A 24,535-nucleotide genomic window follows, 5' to 3' on the forward strand; every position below is an offset into this window, starting at 1 on the left:
ATAAAAGCATGGCGTATCTAACACGGTACACCATATCCGATGATTTCTTCAATAGCTAACCAAAATGATGACCGATCAGTGAAAAAGAATTTGATGAGCTTCTGGTAGAGAAACGATTGAATTTATAGAGATGAAAACAAGTTCAACAGGATGATGAGCAAGTATAAATAAAACAATAAAACAACAATTCAGCAGACGGCTCTATGAAAATGTATTTAGGAGGAATCCATAGGGTGTGAAGTTGGCAAGAATATTACATTACAACTAACTAGCTAGTCAGTGAGCTGTTAGATATTATCATATACGGCTTGTTATTTTCATTCCATTTAATTGAAAACATCCAGCTTAAGCGATTGTAATTTTTTGATGTTGAAAGACCGAGGCAAATCAAAGCCATGCGCTATCTCCAGAGGGTATGGCTACAACATCACAACAAACTTAAACCTCAAGATTGTGTTCTGAACAACAACTCTGCTCTGTATGGGTTGTTCTATCAGTACGAATGTTTGGAATACACTTCTGCATGTCCAGACATATTTCTGCTGTACTTTCTCTGTTGTAGGAATAACATTCCTAGACTACGACCAGTGTGAGAAATATCATAAATGGATTGCAATACCGGAACATTCCAACAGTATGACACCACCGAGTGAATGAGGGCTGAAACAAAGTGCTATTTGTAAAAACGCCGAGGAATGTGCCGCACAGCAGATATTCTACTTGAATAAAGGGCATGCAACAGCGCTGACGTGTGCCTGTTAGACGAGGCAGCATTGTCAAATAGACCTGGTATATGTGCACCTCATCAACCTATCAAATTCCGCTATACTTTTTCCGGAATACCAACGCTTAAAATAGCAAATTGTTCTAAATAGCCCTCCTCCTGGCAACAAGAATTTATGATAGCGAGAAGAGATTGAGTTAGGATAGCCTTAGAAACCATTTCTCCTACGTCGTAGCTGATTATAGCAGGAAATTCAGTTACGTAGCTAATTGCTAGGCGGAGAGTATTTATAACAAAGACTAGATTGAAATGAGGCCTTTTAGGTGATTGCTTGATTAGTAAAAAAATCTAAGATATTTCAGTTTGTGCACTTGAATAAAGAAAGCTAGACGTAATTAATAGCCAACAATTTGTATTGTCGCAACAGCAATCAATGAAATAACTGTACAGTTGAATAGAATGAACTGCCTTATTATTACATTCGATATAAGATCAGCAAACTTGTTGACAAAACGAGTACAACACCTGAACAGTTCAGTATCGGCTGCCGATGAATCAGCTGAACAATACAGAGCAATGGCTTAATCTTTAACCTTTTAACAGGCTAGTCTCGATCTAACAGTCAAGTTCAATGTCATTGATTGAGCCAGTGGCTTTACTATACACAGACAGAGGCTCTAGTTTAACAAGGTTAGACTAGCTGACTCAGACGGTCTCATTGGATAGGCAAATAAAAGCCAGGGGCAGTCTGCAAGGCTGACTATGTACATATTGTCTATACAGACTCAGATCAACCTGAGAATAATGTCCTTCGAGCGATACACCCACCACGGCTGCCCCTCTTATATACAGTTTTGTTCGTCGTTAAACGGGTGGCTAATAATAGCCACTATAATCGTAGCCTGTGTACCCGCCGGTACCGTAAGCTTGCTGCTGTTGCTGCTGCGGGTACTGCTGGCCATAGCCGTACTGGTTGTAGTCTTGAGTCTGCTGGTAATACTGCTGACCCCAACCGGCAGCCTGGCCTCCGTAGTACTGACCTTGCTGTTGGTATTGCTGGTTGTAGTTCATAGCCGTACCGTTATTAGGGTACGTTTGTGCAGTAGTTTTAGCCTTTTTAGGGTCACTGTATGTTTTGTCACTAAAAGCACCACCACATGAATCAGAACAAAGCAACTGCCCGTGCTTCTAACACGAAAAAACTCTGCAAAACCAGAAAAGACTAAAAATTAAGGAAAAACTAGTCTTTCACTGTTTTAAGTTAGACTATCTGCATCCCAGATTAAACAAGCAACCTTGGCCACCAGTGAATGCATGACATTTTACAAGTAGATAACATGCATAATGCTGATAAAAGTTTGAACACTTGTAGCCCCAAACAACTTAAGAAACATTCAGTGACACTAATGTGTTTCTATAAACATACATGTGTAGATAATCATATCATACCGCATACCATTGGAAATATGAGGTTGGGAGCTTTTTGGCAAGTACAAAAAGTTACTGTTTTGAAACTATACTAAACAGAATCGAGGAGAGACTCATACTTTTTATTTTGAGACATCTTTTTAGGTGTATTAACATCATTTTACGATAAATCAACACTTCATTAATAGTTGGAAATGTGATACGACCAAAACAAAATTCGTCGATTGAACAAAAAATATTTAAAAACCATTTTTGGAATGGTCGTAGTAGAACTATAAAATGCATTGCTAACAAAGTTCAAACTGTTTGAATAACAGCATTGTCATTAGGTATGGAAATGGTAATTATTTAAGGTTGAGGGAAATTCCTCTTGTTTGATGATACCCAGAGTCATTAAATTCCGTTTAATTACTTTATTCAAGAAAACAATTTTAGACATGGCGATAATTAGAAGGGAAAACATCCATAACACTTTAAAAGTTATCTGAATAAATCTCTTAACAACTGGAGAACACAAATTCTTTCAAGTTTTTGGATGAGTGCAGGTCGTGGACTTAATATCAAGAACTACTGTTCTGTATCTATATGACTTAACTCTGCAAGACTGATTCACACTGCCCTCAACTATTTTAAATGGATTGATTTACAATCTTTCTATTACTAATCAGATGTTGAGCTATCCTTTGCAAATAAGGTGATGACTCATCTGATATGAATATTGATCTGTTAGTGAGCAATGTCAACACCTGAAATGTCCTATATACCACTGTCGTAGTTAATGTGACAACTTCTGCATGTGGTTGCACTCTTCCACACCAAAACTCCTAACAAGCTTCTCCGTCACAGAAAATCAGCACAAGCCATAAAATTATATGTTTATACAGTCATACCTCGACATACGGGTGTCCCAACATACGTGAAAATCTAGATACGAGGAAAATTTCCAGCAAGTTTCTACCTTGAGATATGAGAAACCTTGGAGATACGAACCAATTCTCGATGGCCACTAAATGGCCGAGTATATGAGAGACCGTTTTCGAGAACAACATTGCTCGGTCGTTCTCATCAAATCAGTTTGGAAAAAGCTTATAAAGGGTCAGCTAAAAGTTTGTGAAGACGGAGGCAAAAACCCCAAGCCGAAAACATGATAAAAAATTAAGACAAAGACAAAATTAAAGTCAAGTTTAGTGAAAGATTATGACAATTAAAAACACCTCCCATCGTAACATCCTGTTTTTAGGTGGTTGTTCATTGTATGAGAATGGAACAATTTGTATTTAGTTATTTTACGTAAGAAATACTGCATTGAGATATGAGAACATCGACATACAAGCTCAGTAACAGAATGCATCAAGCTCGTATGTCGAGGTATGACTCTAGAGCGAATGTTAGCTCACGTAACGGTATGCCACAAAGGCATAAAAAGGTACTCTACTGAAGCTGTACTTGGTGTTATAAACTAGCTAAAAATTAACCTAGCGAACCGAACCTCCCACCCAGCAAAATGGGAATAATTTCAAACCCAGCACAGTTGTTAGGAGCTAATGAGCTCTGTCCTTTATAAATATGAGTGACTAACCTCGCTGACAGCGCACGCTTCTTCTCTTTAGCAGCAGTAGCAGCTTCCTCATGCTCCTGGTAAATGCTATATAACCTGTCATATATAATAACACAACAATGTACAACTAGTGATATATAATAGAGTGTACAGCTAGTGATATATAATAGACTGTACAGCTAGTGATATATAATAGAGTGTACAACTAGTGATATATAATAGAGTGTACAGCTAGTGATATATAATAGAATGTACAACTCATGATATATATAATATACTGTACTATACAGTCTGTGACATATAACATACTATATGGTCTGTGACATATGTGCAATATATAATATACTGTACATTATGCATTATACATTATGTTGTACAACCTGTGATATATAATACAACATGCAAACTATACGTAACTTGTTGTAAAATCTCTAATGTGTAACTTACGATACGATCTGTGTAATGTAACATACTGTATGATTTGTGAAAGATAATATAATGCACAACCTGTTCTACACACTGCAACCTGCAATGTAAAACATGCAATGCCTAAAGTGCAATGCAACCAAGGATGCATAACCTGTAATACGCAATATATAACCTGCAATACACAATACATAACCTGTAGTACACAATACATAGCCTGTAGTACACAATACATAACCTGTAATATACCATGTATAACCAGTAATATACAATATATAACCTGTAATACACAATACATAACCCGTAATACACAATATATAACCTATGATACACAATACATAACCTGTAATACACATTACATAACCTGTAATATACAATACATAACCTGTAATATACAATACATAACCTGTAATATACAATATATAACCTGCAATACACAATACATAACCTGTAGTACACAATACATAACCTGCAGCATACAATATATAACATGTAATACACAATACATAACCCGTAATACACAATATATAACCTGTAATACACAATATATAACCTGTAATACACAATACATAACCTGTAATACACAGTACATAACCTGTAATATACAATACATAACCTGTAACGCTCACCTTGCAACATATAATCCTGAATGTACATAGTGCTCTGAACAACCCGTGTACAGTAGGAGCAATGTATAAAACATGCATATATGTATAAAACAAAGTCAGTGATATATGAAATAAACAGAAAACCTGCTATATAACCCAAAAACAAGCAACCCGCAACAGAGACAACCTGCAATCAAGCCTACAACAGACAACCTGTAATATAACCTACAACAAACAACCTGTAATATAACCTACAATAGACAACTTGTAATATAACCTACAACAAACAACCTGTTGTATAACCTACAATAGACAACATGTAGTGTAACCTATAATAGACAACATGTAATATAACCTACAACAGACAACCTGTAATATAACCTACAATAAACAACCTGCAATATAACCTACAATAAACAACCTGTAGTATAACCTACAATAGACAACCTGTGATAACCTACAACAGACAACCTGTAATATAGCCTACAAATGACAACCTGTAATATAACCTACAACAGACAACCTGCAATATAACCTACAAATGACAACTTGTAATATAACATACAACAGGCAACCTGTAGTATAACCTACAATAGACAACCTGTGATAACCTACAACAGACAACCTGGAATATAACCTACAAATGAAAACTTGTGATGTAACCTATAATACAATTTGGAATACACATGCAGAAACATGACAATACACAGACATGCTCATATACAACATGAAGATATGCAACATATGAATCCTACCGCGTAGAGACAGTGAGCATTAAAAATGATATATTCATAGTAGCAGAAGGGATACAAGATGTGATCAGATAATAAATGGGATTATTTACCACATAAAGCACCATCAAATACACAAGAAGCACAGTTATCGGTAAAGTCACAGCATGTGAAAAAAATTAACAGATCAAGCAAACATTCAAAATGTTAGCCGATGTTACCTTTAAATTGCAACCCTGCTTCCATAAAAAATTGAAACCAATTTGCTTGTGCTCTCTCACTCAAATGGCTAATAGACCTAAAAACTCATGCTTGACAAAGGGTCATTAGGAGAGGCTAAAGAGTCTGATCTTTCAGAAAGACAGAGTAGCCATCACGAAAACCAATTATACAAACTATTGATCCCGTATGAACCTAACTCCACAGCAAACATAAAGTTTCTTAAAAACAGCAGTACAACTTCTGGGAGATTCTGTCATAATCTTTAATCAAATGCGAGCACCTTAGACGGAACAGGAGTATAACCGCTAATCAAGTTTCTTTCAACAGACAAGTTTGGCAATAGCTCAGCCTACACACTTAGCACTCAGTTGGCGGATAGTAGATGAGCAACAAGAACAAAGTGATTGTCATGGGATGACATTCCATTCCAGATTAGATTAAAAGATCCTAATGATTGACTGATCGACTGATTGACAAGGGTCAGTAACAAACAGGCTTCAAGAGCTCTATGAAGCGGCTTCATAGAACTCATCGTAGCACAAGAACTAAGCAAAGTAATACCTAATAACTTGCGTATGACTGCCTACAAATTCAAAAGAAAAAATGTAGAGAATAAACTTTTTTACTCCATATCTCCGAATTGAATTCTCGTGGATCCATTTGGGTCGAGCATTGGAAGGTTTATTTCATGCAGTGGCAAAAAACAGATCTCAGTGCAAGTAGTAGCTGGAAAATTAAAGAAAATGGATTGTTCTCCAACTTGCTAGGAGAAAAATGGTAAGGTTTGGAGCATTTTAATGGTTGCTCACCCTCTTCAATGTTAAGCTACTCCCACATCTTAGAGAAAAAGGCAACACTAAACACAGGAGCTAAAACAACCAAACTGGCACAAAATGCTTGACATCATCATTGTTGATTGCTTTTCTCATCATTATCGGTTGTTGCTTGCTGAATGAACAAATCCACACAATAATTTTCTACTAAAGCAAAACAGACAGCTCCCGTAGTTAACCTTGACCATACGTACGATATTAATCTACAAGGCGAGTTCATATTTTGCTAGCAAAGGTATATCGATTCTGCATTAAATCATTGAAGGTCGATCTATGAAAGCCTACCTACAGTATTCTTATGAAAACGCATCTGCCTAAACAAGGTGTTCTAGGGGGAGTAACTCCGATAGCTGTTTAATCACTCATATTAGAGAGCCGGGTTTCAACAGTATAAGGACAAAGTATTTCTGACCTGTTAGTAACTGTTAATCGGTTACAACAATCAGCCTCACTCCATATTAGCCAAACATGAATCAGCAGGGGGTCATAAGTTCAGCAACAAACTCAAAATGTTGAAACAAACAAAACAAGACAAGCCTACTAAATATAGGACAAGACAACACTCAGTCGAGGCAGCACCAACCATAAATGTTTTAACGCAGCCTATCCGACGTAGAGACACAAAAACGCACATGCTCTAACAAAGGCAAGACATAAGCTCTGCAAAGGCACTATATGCGCATTAAATAAGCATTGTGTATGCATCTAATGGAGCTTAACACTACGACAAGTATGATAACACCATGAAAAGCATCTCCAAACAGTTGCACTGCACAAATCCCAATGCACGAGCACACTCGGTCAACTCGAGATCGACAGCAGATCTACAGACCTTTTCACATCTGAACCAAGATCATCGATGAACTCATATCTTCTTGAGTAGAACTTTTGTTTGACCTCAGGGGAGAGGGAGCTGGCGTTGATGAGCTCAAACACGTCGAGTACCTTATCTTCATCCAGTGGCTGACGCTGATACTCTACATCTAGGAGCTGCGTGTAGAAGGCTTCATGTGCCTGCACAATCATACAGCAATCCTACACTAGTAATGCAATACTTTGGTTATTCACAGCTTTAATAAATACGCCTTTAACCGCTAAAATATTTACATTGCATTTAAATGCTATATTCAAGTGAGTAATGTCTATATTATTATTGATACTATTTAAAAAATGCTCATGAATGGTGAGCTAACTTATTTCCCTCAAGATATGAGTGCACAAACTGAAATACAAGTTTTACTCACCTAATGAGATTTTAAACAGCCCCGTAGAAAATTGGCTCCTGAATTAATTAAAAACAAAGAGTATTTTAAAGTCTAATTACTCTGATAAAACATGACTGATTGATGGTAACCAGAATTAACTGTTTCATGTTTGATCTAGCAAGAAGAAATAGTTTAGTTTTTGGCTCTACAGGAGTTATAATTTGAATGTACAGCATAATTTGTTCCTACAAAAGAAAATAGCCATGAACAGACAACTCTAAATTTCATAATTTCTTTGCAACTCGTAATGCAGCTAAAAAAGCGTTGACGCTAGTCTGGATCTTAACCCTTCAAACAGTTGGCATAAAATCAATTAAAATTACAGCTGCGTGGATGACGAGATCATATAAAACATATACTAACAACCTTTGATAGCAGTACTGAAACGATAAATCAACTTTATATTCTAAGCAGCTTGAGCGCCATACCAGCAACATTTAGTCAGAGCAAAAATAAATTCAACAATTTTAATAATAATTACATAGCCCAAGCACCGTCAACTCTAGAGGATTTCTGTTTTTCCAAGTTCTTTTGATGCTAGCCAAATATGTTTCCGAACATTACATCCGCTTGCACCCTTAACAATCTCAACTTACATAGCACTTAGTATGATATTATGACCAACAGGCAAAATGAACTTGCGGTTTGGAAATATTCGATCAATGGTTTTCAAGTGCTGATTCCATTATCATCAATCGTGGTTATCAAATAGATATTTTAAAAAGAAATTATATTGTTGAAAAGGGAATCTGCAGTGGTTCTTTTACCACGCAAAGAGAATTAATAGCAAATTACTCACAGAGTTCTCCTCCAGCGCTTTTCTCAACACCTCACTTGCCTTGTCTGGATCACCCTTTATCTGCAACAACCATTCAGTAACATATAGTATTTTATTGACCATGTTCATATATAAAACATTGGGTAGTATTTACCCTGTTCATATATCAACATTAGGATAGTATTTACCGTGTTCCTGTATCAACATTAAGACATAAGATTTAGTAAACACTTTGATCTAGCTGAGATTAAATACTCGTCCAGATGGAGAACCATTTGGATTGATTGGTACATAACACGTCTGAGCAACTATATACTTTACAACCATATGGGTCTATAGCATCATCACCCTATCACCACTAGCATAACACTCTCAGAACTAATCCAGTTCTGAAAACTGTTTTCATTGGAAAAGTCATATTCAAACAATCTGTAATCAAGGGCATCTAAAAATTTATGAAAACACTAGAGAAATGCCTGGCCTTGCACTGGTATTAAAAATTAAAAAGCTTATAAACAGTGACAGGAAATTTAATTGCCTGCCACTTGCCATTAGCCTGGAACATTGCCAGTGGCGAAATTGAGAAAGCTAGTATTAAATTAGTAAGCTAAACTTATTAAAAAGAGCTGTGAGAACAAACAGAAAGTGACATTGCGCGTAATGCATAGCGGTATGCGTATTTCTACCCAAATAGCGACATATATCGTCCACTGAATCTATCAATCTCGTGCAGCTCAATGGTTTAGCATGTTGTCTGGAGAACGAGGGGGGCTACAGATCAAATCTTCTGCGATACAGATTCTTCATTCCAAGATTTTAATAGCTACAGCTGGAGACACAAACACACACGCAAACACAAAAACACACAAACAAACACAAACACACACAACCAAACACACACAAACAAACACACACAAACAAACACACACACAAACACACACACAAACACACGCAAACACACACGCATGCGCGCGCACACACACGAGATTTATTTATATACATAGATTTTCATGTAACGATCATTTATGTTGATTTGAGTAGGTTTTGCATTAACTTTAGGCTTCAGTTGAAAAATTATTTCAAAAACTTGAAACTACAGCCTATAAAACCAATTATGTCCGTAAATGCCTAATAATCCAGAAAATTGAAAACTACTATGTAATTAACAACTTCCCATTAAAATATTTTGTAATTATACATTTATTTTTAAGCACACATAAAACTTGTTGCGACAATGTTTCTATAATATATACAGTCACACATATTATGTAAAAAGATTTCAGATATTGAATATATAACAAAAATATTCTTAAATAAAATTGTATTTTATACAATAATGCAAAAATAATTCACAGAATAACTCAAAGAAAAACTACAATATTTAATTTTTGTTCCCAATAGCAATTTAACCTAGCAAATACTAAGTTACAGCACCTACAACACAGCCATGACTCCAATGAAAGTTAATCAACTTACGGGGAGGGGAGTTGAATACTTTGTCGCCTGTAGAATTAAATTCTAGTGTCCAAGTACTAACCTTGAGCAAGTAGCGAGCGTACTTGCTTATCAGCAGTTTTACGCTTTCAGCGCCGAGGCCCTTGCAGGTTATGTACGAGTTGAAAAGGTCGCAGAGGTCATCTCCATGACGTCGCAAAAGATTGAGCTTGTGATTGAGTACACACATGTTGTCAGGTGTCTGCAGCTCAATGTTGGAAATGACGGCTAGTGCCTGTTCATATTCCCCTACGCAAGGTCATAGTCGGTGTTATACATTAAAATAATGTAGTTCATTTATTCATAGTAACCATATATAGGTATGACGAATCTCGGTAAAAATGTTTCCATCTTGGTCATCTAGCAGTGTGCCAAAACATGAACAGCAATGTTAACAATGTCACTAACCATCTACATGCAACAAGAATATAAATTTAAGCCGTGCCCATAGCACTTCTTTTATGATGAATCATGCAAACAGCTTTAGCTAGTTTTTCAAGCAGAATGAATCACGACAATCCTAGTGAACAGACATGATCAATAATAGGAATACTGAGAGAAGCGTATATGGTAATGCCATATATGGTAATACCATATATGGTAATTACTAATACCATATATGGCGTTATCATATACAATGGCCATCTTATATGGTTAGGGTGCATCTTTCTGTCGCAATACATCAACTAAAAAGATTGTATGCCTATTGGCCTTGAAAGAGGTACAGTGGAACCTCGGATCTCGAACATAATCCATTACAGAAGCTTGTTCGAAAATCGGGTTGTTCGAGATCTGAAACAATTTTTTCCATTAGAATTAATGTATGTAAATTTTAATCCATTCCGAGTCGAGAAAACCACTTTGGTAAAGTATTTTTTTAACATTTCACACCATAAACTGTACTGTATACTGCATGTTATAAATGAAAACGGGTGGATATAGATCCTGTTTAATTTTAATAAAAGATTTTCTATCTATGATGATGAAAAGAGAAAACAAAAAGTAAACATTTTGTATGTTTTGAGCATATGAAAGCATTAAAGGTTAAAGGTTGACTTGCAACAAAATTCACATTACAGTTATTTGATATGAAAAGATTCACCATGTCTTAATCTGTTGTGTTGTAGGTGCAAAATATGTGGAAATGTGATTACAAGCTCTTAAAAGCTCAAAAACGAACAGTTAATCACAGCCACACGAAACCGCCGTAGTTTGGATTCTCTTTCCAAAACGCGGCTCAAATGTGACGTAGCTGTGGTAGATGGTTTCTGTTTACACTTTCATCCAACCTTATTCGTCGAAATATTTTCACAAATATACTTTACGCATTCAATAAAACCATGTCTATTGTTCTTAAGCGTCTGTTGTATCATCATTGTAATGCTGTCACTTTTAGCAGTGATATCTTTTATAACTTACCGTAAAAATTCGTTTAATTTTTTAGCCTTAGCTTGAAGGAGTACATATCATTGTCTGATAATCATGACGAGCCTGTTGGTCACTTGTGATAATCGAAAAGTGGCTGCAGAAATTATTTGTGAAGTATTGGGTCACATGATCAGATTACGACTTCCCGATTAGACCAAACCGAAACAAAACTGTAAAGTAGCGAGCATCTATATTTGATACGGGGTCTCCGGTAAAACCAGAAGTGTTTGTCATAAACTAATGCTACGATAAGTTTTATATTGAGCTTTTTATTGGCCTTTCAATTTATGTGAGAACATCACGTGACAAGACAATAACCAAATTTCATGACTACGTCAGAGAAATAAAGAGATTCCAATCTAAGGCGGTTTTTCGTTTTTGAGCTTTTAAGAGTTTGTAACCACATTTCCACACATTTTGTACCTACAACACAACAGAGTAAGACATGGTGAATCTTTTGATACCAAATAACTGTAATGTGAATTTTGTTGCAAGCCAACCTTTAAGATAGTATACCAAAACTTGCAGAAATTGATAATGCAACATCAAAAAATGCAACAGATTAGTTACATCATAAATCGTGTGAAAAAGAAATTATAAACAGCAATGGAAGGTTTACTTCACATGTTTGAAGGAGAACCCTCTTCCAAAACAATTTAGGGTAACTCAACTGGAGGAGTTGTCTCCCTAGCAAATCCCTTCAGTAGGTGAATTGCTGTCCTAGATGGTTCCTTCCTTTAGTAAAGAATTTATGAAGCCTAACTTGTTTCTCCCTTTGTTAACGAATGTTTCCAGAGCTGTTCTGAACGTTTAAGTTCAATGCGCATGCTCCGGTTTGGTCGAGAACCGAATTTATGTTCGAGATCCAAGATGAGCAAATCTCAAGTTTTTTGGTCGAAAACCGAGCTGGTCGAGAACCTAGGTGGAGAACCAGGGAAACCGAGGTTCCCCTGTAATTGGTGAATATTCTAAGACAAAAGGCAGACAACCCACCTTGTCGTTCCTCATAGAAGGCCCAAGTAATATGGATTGAGGCCTTGTAAGGGAGGTGCTGTCGACAGGCCCGTGTATATACATTCCTGACATCCTCATGTCTTTCTAGGCCTTCTAGGTATGCTGTGTACTGTGAGAGAACAACAAGAGACCTAATAGTGGACTCGAAGGACCTAATAGTGGACTCGAGAGACCTAATAGTGGACATGAGAGACCTAATAGTGGACACAAGAGACCTAATGGTGGACACAAGAGACCTAATACCTAATTATTTATTTTATCAGCAACCAGAAAAGCGATCTAATGACTTCAATCGTCCTCGTCTTTTTTTCCAAATTTAGTTTCATCCGATACGAAAGCAATTTACTAACAAAATTTTTTTTAACTGAAACTAACAAATGAGTTTTATATTTCATGTCATCATAGAGCATTGGAGACAATTTGCAATATTTATCAGCAACAATCTAAGTTGCCGAGCCAAGTTTAACTATATGAATATTAATAAAGAATTTGTCTATTAATCTACAGCTATTGTTGCACATCATATAACATAGATATTGCGAAACTTTGTGTTAGAAAAGTGAGTAACAAATGTAGCTTTATGATTTTGTAATAAACAATTTTTGAATCACTCAAAATTTCCTGTCGCAACTAGGGAAGTAACACTGACCCGTACTTGTATATCAACTCGTCTCAATATAATCACATATGAGCTCTAGTATAATCAACTTGCTAAAAGCATAATTTACATTACTCGAACATAGCATAAGAGGAAGACAACTCCAAAATTATTTTTGGCCTGAAATCAGAGTCTAAGATACAAACTTTTTTGTGATGCCATCTTGAAGCGGACAACTTACTTAACATTTGTAGAAGGGTTGGACGGTCAAACCAGGAGTATAAGCAAAAACTATGTAAAGCAATCAAGAAATTTGAGGGATATAGCAGAGCCAGTTGAGCAAAGGACATGTGTATGTAGTTGTGTTACGAGTTCTACGATCTGCATTGAGACATATAGCAACTCTTTCAATCAGACCTCTTTATTCCGAGTGCTAAGCTTCTAAACCAATGCGTGACAACTCCCGCCTATGAGCTTGTCTTGAAACTCAAACACTTGACACTTTCATCATATAAGGACAAACCAAATAACTCTGATTAATAACATACCCACAGGGGTGCATGAACAATGCATGATGTATTGCAACAAAAAAGCTTTAGAGGTCTATGAATTCATGATTGTGTGCTGACGGCTAACCTTGAGCCAAAACTCTTCATATTGAGCGCATGCTATGACGCATCTCTCAAACAGGAATATCGCTCGGTTCTCCCCTCCATTTGCTATCTCAAAGTCGAGGTATTTTCTCCAATTCTTCAGTTGGGCTGAATCTGTAAAACAACATAAACTATGCTTTAAGAAGAGAATCAATTATTTGCAATTGTTAACAGAAATATCTTACAGCAATATGAAGAGCAGGAAAATAAGCTCAGTTAAGCGCCTAGTAATAAGGTGATAATTGTAATAGCCCTGCCTAGCATCCATTGTGATCAATAAATTTTGGTTCAACGACAGAAGTAAGCACTCTACAAACACTATTTTCAATTCAGCTCTGCAGAGAGAATAGTTTAAACATTAACAAGGACAATAAAGCCTTGTTTTGCAGACGTGATGCTCAAAGAACATTTTTATGGTTTTCATGTTTTGTAGTTGTTATTCCTATAAAAGCATTTCTATACAGATAGAGACGATTGTATTTAGCTAAATTTTCGAAATTCCAGTTGGATATCATGATGAAATCAATGAATATTCTCTAATAAGACTGCTGAGCACACTCTACATAGTTGTAAGCTAATTAAAGCTGCTTACAGTAGACAATTTACTATGTCAGCAATTAGCTTTACAAAGTATTCATACTCAAATGTTCAGTTTTGAGGTTTTGAAACTAAAACCACTTCACATGAGCCGCGATGGTAGAAATTATGCCTGGTGATGAATATAAACCAAATATCGCTCACAGAACTACCATACTTTTCGGACTATAAACCGCACCCCTAAATAAGCCGCATCTGCTTTATTTTCCAAAAACAATGATAATAAAACAATACATAGGCCGCACCTTTGTATAGGCTGCAGAACTCAGGACAGTACTTTTTAACATGGCAGCGACTTTGCTGTTTAAAACGGAACAGTGCCTAACAGCACTGTTTTGTATTAACCGACGCTTTTTAACCTAATGCCTAACGGAACAGTACTGTTAGGCATTGTTTCGTATTTTCTTTCACCGCTAGAGGCGCACTAACCGGAGAATCTGGTTAATGCGCCCTAGCGATGAAAGAAAAAGCCACAGAATAGCCGCACCCTTATATAAGTCGCATGGCTCAAATCATCAGAAAAATGTAGCGGCTAATAGTCCAAAAAGTACGGTAGGTATATATATAACGTATCTTCCAGCTTTAATTAGTCCATGGATTCTTCAATGGATAAACATTCTCAAACAGCACAATTAGAAAATTTAAATCTTGGTTGTTTGGCATGTCTTAATACGTTAAAAGTTTGTACGAAAGAAAAAATGGAGGGAACGACTCTGATGGCCAACAGCAAATTAATGCAGCTTCTCTCAAGCAACCACAACCATTAAAAAAGGCTGCAAACCAATCGTGGCTGAGTAGAGATCTGATCAGATATATTAATAGATAAAATAATTCTAAAACTTTTTTAAAAAGTCCATGATGGCTCTCGGATGACTAGTACCTTATTGAGATAGATATTAACCTAGCCTTACCGAGAGGCTTATTGTGAAAGTAGGGGCGTTTGACGCCCTCTTCAAACTCCCAGCGCAGTTTCACCTCCTTTTCATTTGCACTCAGTAGCGTCTCGAACTCCTCTTGCAAAGCAGACTTGAGGGCAAATTTCATCTTATCATTCATATTCTCTGCAACAGGACAGCCTTGATCAACACCGAACTCCAACTCAACTATTAATTACTATTGTTGATGATAATAAATCAATAAATCAAATCAATTCAAATCAAAAATCAAATTACAATCTTCTTCCCGTGCAGGCCATCCACAGGGTGGATTACTAACAGGCCATTTTTTGGAACCAACTCCTAATACTGTAAAAAGCATAGAGAAGGTGGCCAGTTTCAATAAAAAACTGAAATTACATTTTTTAACAAGTGAATAACACCTAATTACTCATGAAAATTGATCTTGATTAGGCGATGACGACAAGCCCGACGCCACGACTAGCTATGCTATTGTGTATTATGGGCTTCATTACTCTTCCAGCTTTTTTCTTTTGTTTAATTACTATTGTTGATAAAAATAAATCACAAAAAAAAATCACCTTTACAATTTTAGGATATACTTTGCCGTGATTGGGGTAGACAATAAACAAATCAAGTAGGATTGTTACGATAAGGATAAGCATGTATGGTCCTAGAGCGTGAGCCGTCGTACAAAGTCGTTACCAATATTTGATTGTTTTAGGCTAGAATAACCGAATGCTTGCCTTACAACAAATACACTCACTGTATGCAAAAAATGTTTTATTGGATTGCTTAGAGGTCTTTAATAAAGTTAGCGTTGTGTCGGTCAAATATTTTGGTTTTTTTATCAGCCAGCATTCGTCAAGCAGAAACAGATACACCACGCATTATTTCATTACATGTGTGTACTGTGTCGGATTAAATGCCATTGACAAAGATAAACTGTTTCCCCCAGACAACTGTATTAGATGCTGTATCTTTTGTGGAAGATTTAATTACATAAACCAACTAGTGTTGGCCCACAAATTGTAAACAAGAAAGTTAGCTCAATTATTGGACATGGCCAATACTGGGTAAATGGGAAGGGGAGGGATCATATTTTACGGTAACAAATCCGAAAGGATGATTGTTAGGTGATTGTTTTATGATCTAACTAGGTGAATGCCTGGCATTGTATAAAAAAGGTTTTTGTATAGAAAATTTATTTTTAATCAACATATGAAATATTTACCATTCTAACTTTTAAATGATGGTATTTGCTTTTTTTCTGTATGTCCGGCCAATGCATACTCCAAATATTCGAAAGCTCGAGGTGTAGGAAAAACAGATTATTGCAAAACATCTTTTTTTGCGCTACACATTCACTTATGGTTTAAAACAGCTTATAAACAGTCGTAGGTAATGTTGTTACCACTGGCTAAGTTTCTTCACTCAATGAATTTGAGATCCTTGAGTTAATATCTTAATCTATATATATACAGTGAAACTCGGATAACTCGCCCTCGGATAACTCGAAAACACGGTTAACTCAACGTATTTGTTTGGTCCGTTCCCATGCAATGATAAATGGCTTTAGATAACTCGACCGAAACTCGGTTAACTTGAACAGTTTTTTGCCAAACGGCTACCGAGACGGTTGTTACTATCGCTTTAGAGTATCACTTTATTCCAAGCCATAGAAATAAACATCGACTTTTAGTAGTTCTTAGGCCTCGTTATTACCAACATCGGCAAAATATTTTCATTAACGACTTTTCTAAAGGTTTGCAAAAATCAAATTTTACCAAACATCCGCATAGTGATAACCCTCCGAAAGCAAGAAAAGCGAGGTAAAATTCGGATAAATTTAAAGTAAAATCGGCAAAATTGATAATGGGTTTTTAATAGTAAAACAGTTTTGTAATAACTGACTTACTGCAAAATTGATCTTGGTTAAAACGCTCGGTAGAAAAATACGTATGTATTTTTTCTGAGCGTTTTAATCAGGGTTGGAAAAAATCAATGATTTTTTGCAAAAAATCGGATTTTTTGTGATTTAAATCGATTTTTATGATTTAAATCGATTTAAATGATTTAAATCGATTTTTACGAATTTTTGTACCAATAACTGTTTTAGTATCTTGCAACGAGAATGCTAATACAATTTTATGTAAAGAATTACATTTTATTCTGCGATAAGAAACTGATAATTAATAATAATTGATAATAATTGACAATAATTGATAATCTATAGCGAAAATCAGTGTCAGTGATAAGAATGCATCGGCTTCGCAATTTAATTGAGGAGTTTAAAGAGAAATACAAGTTTACCAGCTTTTACTGTACCCAATCGATTACGTAGTTTGCTGTGCACTGATGAGACAAACAATGTACTTATTGTACTTAATGTATTATACCAGGGATTAGCGCTGCAGCATGCAATTCAAGACTGCAAGCCTCTGTAAACTCTCACTCCCTGTAGGTTCCTATTTAATTAAATTCTTAAGTAAATGAATGTTTGGTCAATGAGTTTATACTATCCAGTTAAAAGCAGTACAAAACAGGTTGTTTATTGCTAGACTAAATCTACTACACTAGTGGTAGATTACTTTCTTGAAAAAAATCATTTTTTGAAAAAAATCATGATTTTTTTTGAAAAAATCATGAATTCATTAGGCGGTACGAATCCGTTACCTGGGTTAAAATACTAATTGCACACTGCATTAAGCAACGTCACTAAAGCTTGCTCTCACAGCTCTTATTAGTAAATTTAGCAATACATATAGCAGCTTATTCAAATTAGTCATTGGTAATATGCCAGGCTAATGGCAGGTAACTACATAACCTGCCACTGTTTATAAGCTGTTTCTTAAAACCTGTGCAACGCCAAGCATTCAGCTAGTTTTTACTATAAATAGTGCTTTATCTGTCCGAAGCCAGCTAAACGCGTTAGAGAAAAAGATCGCACCTCACAAGAATCGAACCTGTACATTCAGATGCATGGATGTGAAGCCATGCGCACTACTAACCCATGCAGCCACCTTGCCGCACTTCGGGATAGTCTTGCATACAGTAGAGGCTCTACAACGATTTTTATTTTATTTTCTCAGTTCTTATCAATGTATCATTACCAAATCATCTTTTATTGTAATCGTAGCAAAACAGACTATTGAGCCATTACTTGCTAATTATTTCACATTTAAACTTTCTTGATACTAGAATGTGGCGATTAAATTCTATTAATTCTATGAAACACGATGCTTTGTTTGCATTTTTGTGGGCCTCAATTTCCGGCTTTTCCTAAGGTTCAATTGCTAAATCGCTGGGTTAATACTTTTCACGCAGACAATTGTATTATCTCGAGTAAGAAAGCCTCTAGATTCTCTCACCTTCGATCAGACAAAGACACGACAATATCTCATTTTTACATATCGTCGTACCAGTATCGTCAGATTCAGAGTTTTGATGGATAGCTGCTGGTGGAACAGTAACTTCTTTATACACACACTTTTATGCAAGAATTGTTATTATTAATTCAACATATTCAGAATTTTTATTGTGTATTCTCAGTTCGTATTGACGGTATCATGACCAAATCACCTTTTATTGTAATCATAGCAAAACAGAATTAATTTAGCTATTACTTGCTAATTATTTCTCATTTATATTTAAACACTTTTATAGTTGCTTTATTTTGTTTTATAATTTATTTGATGTGCACAAAATATTTACCTCATGATATGAAGTTTGAAAGTTACAGTTACTTGACAAAATTTGAAAACCTTTAAAGCTGTTTTATGTTTTCTTAATTTATTTTAACTGCACAAAACACTTTTTCATGATATGAAGTTTGAAAGTTAGAATGCTAACTGTTGTTATATGTTAAATAAAAATTTTCTGTGCACAAACTATTATTACCCGGGCGATGTCGAGCTTTCCTCTAGCATACAATAAAGCAAAATATATTTTGGTTATAAAAAGAGTTGTCTACCTGTTCAGCGTCATTTGTATCCAAATGTCAAGGTTGGAATAAAATATGCATTTCAACGATACTCCAACACGTAACATTCAGATTGGTAGATAGGTGCAGCAACACTTGCGTCAATCGATCGCCTTTAAATATTTATAAAAAATTGCGCAGCTACCTATTCTGTTGTGACACATCTATCATGATGAACTAAAATGACATGGAAGTTTTATATATAATAGATGCATCGCTATACATACGTCGTTTTTTCTCCGAGTGCGGCGAGATATGTAACCATTCAAATCAGATTTGAGAACTTGTCCTGGCTTGACATTACGTTATATGGAACTTTTACGTAGTGCGAAGCAAAAACTTTGCATAAATTTTGTTACATAATCTGGAATTTAAGTTATAGGAGGTATATATTATAGGAATGTCTAATGTATAATCATTACGCATCATGCTTTTTCACGGCACACTGGACTGCAAGCCTGCGTATTCTAACCAATCGCTATTAACTGGACATACATACGAACGACGGCAGACAAATACTTGATTTTATATATATAAATTTTTTTGAGAAAAAAGTCCCAGCATACGCTTTCATTATTGGTATTGCAAGATGAATTGTGACGAGTTCTTATTCATCAGCGTGTAGAATTAAAATCATGGAACAATTTGATCAATGTTATTTAAAGGTGGGGATAACTGTTACAAATTGTTATTTAAAGGAGGGGATAATGACGTACAAAGAAATCCTACCCTTAACAATCCGCTACAAATCGCGAAAAGATACTAACCAAAATTCTCTGTGCTGATTTCCGTGTCATCCTGCAGGGTTTCCTCACCAGGAGGAGCATCTGTTTCACCGAGCTCCTCTTTGCGAGTGGCCATGATTTCTGTAGCTCGTATCCGTGTCTCTGGTAATTTACTCTCAGGTATGATCTCCCAAGGTTCGTGCTTGTCTATGTGCTCCTTGATGCTGCGTAGAATGCTTCGAGTCACAATTTTGCTATTAGTTCTAGGTTTTTGACCAGTCTACTGACTATTGAATGACTACTCATTCACACAGCAGGCTACATATGGAATTTGGGTCAGATGATCTCGATACTAGCGTAAATCTGTGATAGGCCCATTCCTCCAGCATGCCACACAGAGTACTCAGTTAGCAACATACTAATAGGAATGACCAACATGTAAGTTACACTCCACAAAATAACATTTATGTATCACAACAGCTGCTGTATACTTACCGTCAAAATTTAAAACAAAACTTACTTATCATAATGTGTTGTGTAGCACTTGGTTGGAGTAGACAGAAGCTGCCGATATATTTCTGTTATCTGAATCAGATTATTGTGTTTGGCCTCCCAATCTATATACATATCCCATACCTTGTCCGATTTAAACTCCAGCCCACACGAGTGGATGGCGCGTACAAACAATCTGCAACAACGGAACAGAAATAAAAACACAGAAAAACTACGGGAGGGAAGTTTAACAAATAGCATTGATTATATCCTTCTGCGATTGGAGGCATCGAGCTTGTTGACAGATGGTACCATTACTGTTTTTATTTTCCAAGAGAATTAAGTCATACAACAGGCTGAACACTTGCGAGGCAAAAACTAAGCTGAAAAAGAACCAACTTTGCACTAGATCTTAAAAATAATGAAATCAATAAAAATTTAACAACCCTGAAACTATGTTGCAAGTCAGAAACAATGCATTTTCCTGAATTTGAACCAATTTCACATGAAGGTTGTGCGTGACCAGAAAGCATGCTAGTGTAAGTATTACAAGCTGATTTTAGTATTACGTAGTATTATTTCTGAACAAAAGCAGCGTAGTGTGATCAGATGTTAATGTTAATACATCAGTCCATAGTACCACATTCATGTCTTACGTATCACACTTCATTGATCTTTCTTTATTACAAGTTGTCTTCCCTTATTGGCCCAAATATTTTGAACAAGCAACATATCATGCACAAGCATTTTGAAAATAAAATTCTATTTTGTGCAATTTAATATCTACATTTAAGCTTTTGCAGCATCAGATTGGGTACATGAATTTTTTTGGTAATAGAATAAATCAGCAGCACTAATTTCAATCATATTTTCTCAACTTTTTTGCTACGGAAAGACGTTTAAACGCCTTGCCTGAGGGTTACTCGTGTCAAATAAAAATATTTTTTATTAAAGCATAGATATACCTCACACAACAAAAAAACATCTCAAATGATAGAAAACTCTCTATACTTTCCTAAATATTTTGAAATTTGACATGAGTTACCCATCAAGCTGTTTTTGATAAACGCTTCCTTACATTTTACTCTGAATACAGAATATCAAAGATCACGTTCTTGTTATTATTCACACATACGTTTTATAAATTGGGTAGTCATAAGAGTCATCTATGTTGGACAACTTTAGTTTTCATCTAATGTATTTGTAAATTGTTAAACTTTCTCGACTCCGCGGCTATGTTAGGCTTTTTAATACTTTAGACGTTGGGAAACAATACCTACAATAAGTGAAAAGGCCAAGAAAATAAATTATTTTTCCCAGAATAACAATTGAAGCCGTTGCAGTAATATGACTGCCTTTTCAGTTTGGCAAGACAAAATGGCCCAGCGTTGGCATGTCAACTTTTTAGTTGAGATCAGCGGAGGTGATTAGACTCAATAACTCGACATAGTAAACTTACTCTCTCACTTCTTCCTCCGTCTTACCACTGTTGATGTAAAACTCCAAGTATGCTACCCACAGGTCAATACTGAGTCCAACAGCAAGGACAGCGGCCTCGTACACCTGCATGAAACACTCTAACAGTCAAGCACCGAGAAGACATTGTCTAGCCACCATTGTCAATGCTTAATGGTATTCAAAACGTGTTGTATTTGCATTGCATTTTCATTTTATTTCCATCTTACTCATGGGTGAGTGCGAGGGGAGACCTCATTGATGTGTCTCTCAACCAATCTATCCTCACATTGACCTCCTCTCAATCCATATGACTAGTAGGTGTTTGTCTGCGACAGACGAGAAGCTGAAAGAAGGTACATGACATGATGACAAACAGCTCTTAGCTGAGTCAACTCTTCAGCCATAGACCGAGAGAGAGAAAGGGAACAGCAACGATACCAAACGCAAGACTACAAGCTCATCCTCGCGTCTATGCCACCAGAGATACCTGCAAACGAAAAAATGCAAGGAAAGCAGCTACAGTACCTGTATGGCCTCCTCTTCGCCCTTTTCTTTGTTCATGAAATCAGCGAGCTTCTTCCAGTAGCCGTAACAAAAAGGGTAGTAGAGGAGAAACTCGTCGTACACTTCCTTCAGACCTTCCAGTTGTCCCTAAACATGCCATAAAGTCCTATCTCCACCTCATTACTATCAAAATCATGACCAAAGCACAGATTGAAGTATTACAAACTACCCTAGGACACTTATGTATTCGCGGCATCTAACTTTCGCATTTTCGCGGCAACATACTCTCGCGAAAATTTCATGAGCGAAACTAAACTATCATAACGAACGAGCGAAAACGCGAAATTAAATGGCTTTGTTCATTGATATTCACAATAAAATCGTCATATTAGAAATGCAGGCAAGTTTCGTGTGTGGTTGGCTCATTGGGTAATTTTTTGCCAAACTCATTATAGCTAATACACCGACTGAGCAGCATGGCAAAACAAATTAAGATAATAAGTTTTTTTGGAAAAGCCTAGACAAATTAGGAAGATGATGATATTAGTTTAGTCATTGAATTTGTAACTGATGAGGATGACAGTCTAATAGGGAAAGTCATAAAATTGAATAATAATTATTGTGGTGATGAATTTTATTACCAGCCAAAAGCAATAACAACCTGGAGCCATGGCCACCGCGTGCTATAAATACTTGAATTCTAATATCGGTACCACATAGGTCACTACGGCAGGGACCTCGATGTCATTGATAGTCCAGGAAACAAATGGCAGCAAGCGATCAAATTGTATTATTGAAATCGCCTACACATTTCTACCTGTGGTTCACAAATAAAAACTACCATACTTTTCTGACTATTAGCGGCTAATTTTTTCTGATGATTTGAGCTATGCGGCTTATATAAGGGTGCGGCTAATCTGTGGCTTTTTCTTTAACCGCTAGGGCGCACTAACGGGAATCTCCAATTAGTGGCTTCTGGCGGTGAAAGAAAATACGAAACAATGCCTCACGGTACTGTCCCGTTAGGCACTAAGTTAAAAAGCGTCGGATAATACGAAACTGTGCCGTTCTCCACTGTTCCGTTTTATACAGGAAAGTTGCTGCCACGTTAAAAAGCATAGTCCTTAGTTCTGCGGCCTATTCAAAGGTGCGGCTTATGTATTGTTTTATTATCGTTTATTGGAAAATAAAGCAGATGCAGCTTATATAGAGGTGCGTTTTATAGTCTGAAAAGTACTGTAGTCCCAAATTGAAAAATATTTCGTACCAGTGACCTGGACCTGAGGAATCTAATGATGTTTGTTCCACTGCATTTATTTTCACATCACTATATTTTCGCACTCATCAGAGCTGCGAAATTAAGTTGCAGCGAAATTTTACTCTGTATGCTACTCACGAAACTAAATACTAGCGAAATATAAGTGTCCTAGGGTACTAAACTACCATCTATACCTTACCCATAATCCAAGAACGATAGATCTTCCTAGTTTATTGATGATAAAACTAATTTGCACCTCGACAATATAACAGATTTTACATTTGCTGCTACATAGAATCAGTTCAATTTTCACAATTGTGTCTATCTATGGAACAGAGTTACAAGCTTCTTGGCAGCTATTGTTAGCAAGAAAGAGATCACTATTGGAAGCTTTTATCAGCATGTTTTGAAGAAGAGCTTGCAGAAAATTCTAGTACATCTTATAAAAAGTGTCGGTAATTTTCTATCATTTGCGATTGTTTGAGGTGATTTGACTGGCAAAATGTTTCAAGATTACAATTGACAAAACTTGATCACGGATAAAACTACAAGATCAAGAGAGTGCGATTATGACATCATTCTATGCATGCAAAAAGACTGACAGAATAGCAACGCATAATGCTGCAACTTAAACGCAATATCCGATATCAACTATAGCAACTAGTGACAATATGTCACACATATTTTTCTTCTGAGCGTTTTAACCACAATCAACTTTCTCGATTTTAATCTCAAAACATCCTGGCAGTGAGATCACCTCAAACAATCTCAAACTATACAAAACACCGATATTTTCTGATAAAGTCTAAGAGAATTTTGTGTAAGTTCATGTTTACCTTGAAACTTTGTAAAACATTTGCAAC

At 36.1% G+C, this 24,535-nt stretch overlaps 1 protein-coding gene across 1 annotated transcript in view; it reads right to left on the reverse strand.

The window, feature by feature from the left end:
• Nucleotides 1-1,131: 1,131 nt before the first annotated feature.
• Nucleotides 1,132-24,535, reverse strand: part of LOC137396134 (pre-mRNA-processing factor 39-like) — a 32,319-nt gene continuing 8,915 nt past the window's right edge. Inside the window, exons 5-16 of the mRNA XM_068082290.1 lie at nt 22,436-22,561; nt 21,912-22,015; nt 20,481-20,648; nt 20,003-20,184; nt 15,269-15,418; nt 13,744-13,874; nt 12,489-12,618; nt 10,111-10,316; nt 8,595-8,654; nt 7,363-7,544; nt 3,732-3,806; nt 1,132-1,865 (exon numbers count right to left, since the gene is read on the reverse strand). Coding sequence (XP_067938391.1) covers nt 1,601-1,865; nt 3,732-3,806; nt 7,363-7,544; nt 8,595-8,654; nt 10,111-10,316; nt 12,489-12,618; nt 13,744-13,874; nt 15,269-15,418; nt 20,003-20,184; nt 20,481-20,648; nt 21,912-22,015; nt 22,436-22,561 — 1,779 coding nt within the window. The 3' untranslated portion in view covers nt 1,132-1,600. The remainder of the gene's footprint in view (nt 1,866-3,731; nt 3,807-7,362; nt 7,545-8,594; nt 8,655-10,110; nt 10,317-12,488; nt 12,619-13,743; nt 13,875-15,268; nt 15,419-20,002; nt 20,185-20,480; nt 20,649-21,911; nt 22,016-22,435; nt 22,562-24,535) is intronic.

The sequence above is a fragment of the Watersipora subatra genome, chromosome 5, assembly GCF_963576615.1.
Source record: "Watersipora subatra chromosome 5, tzWatSuba1.1, whole genome shotgun sequence".
NCBI classification, from domain to species: Eukaryota; Metazoa; Bryozoa; class Gymnolaemata; order Cheilostomatida; family Watersiporidae; genus Watersipora; species Watersipora subatra.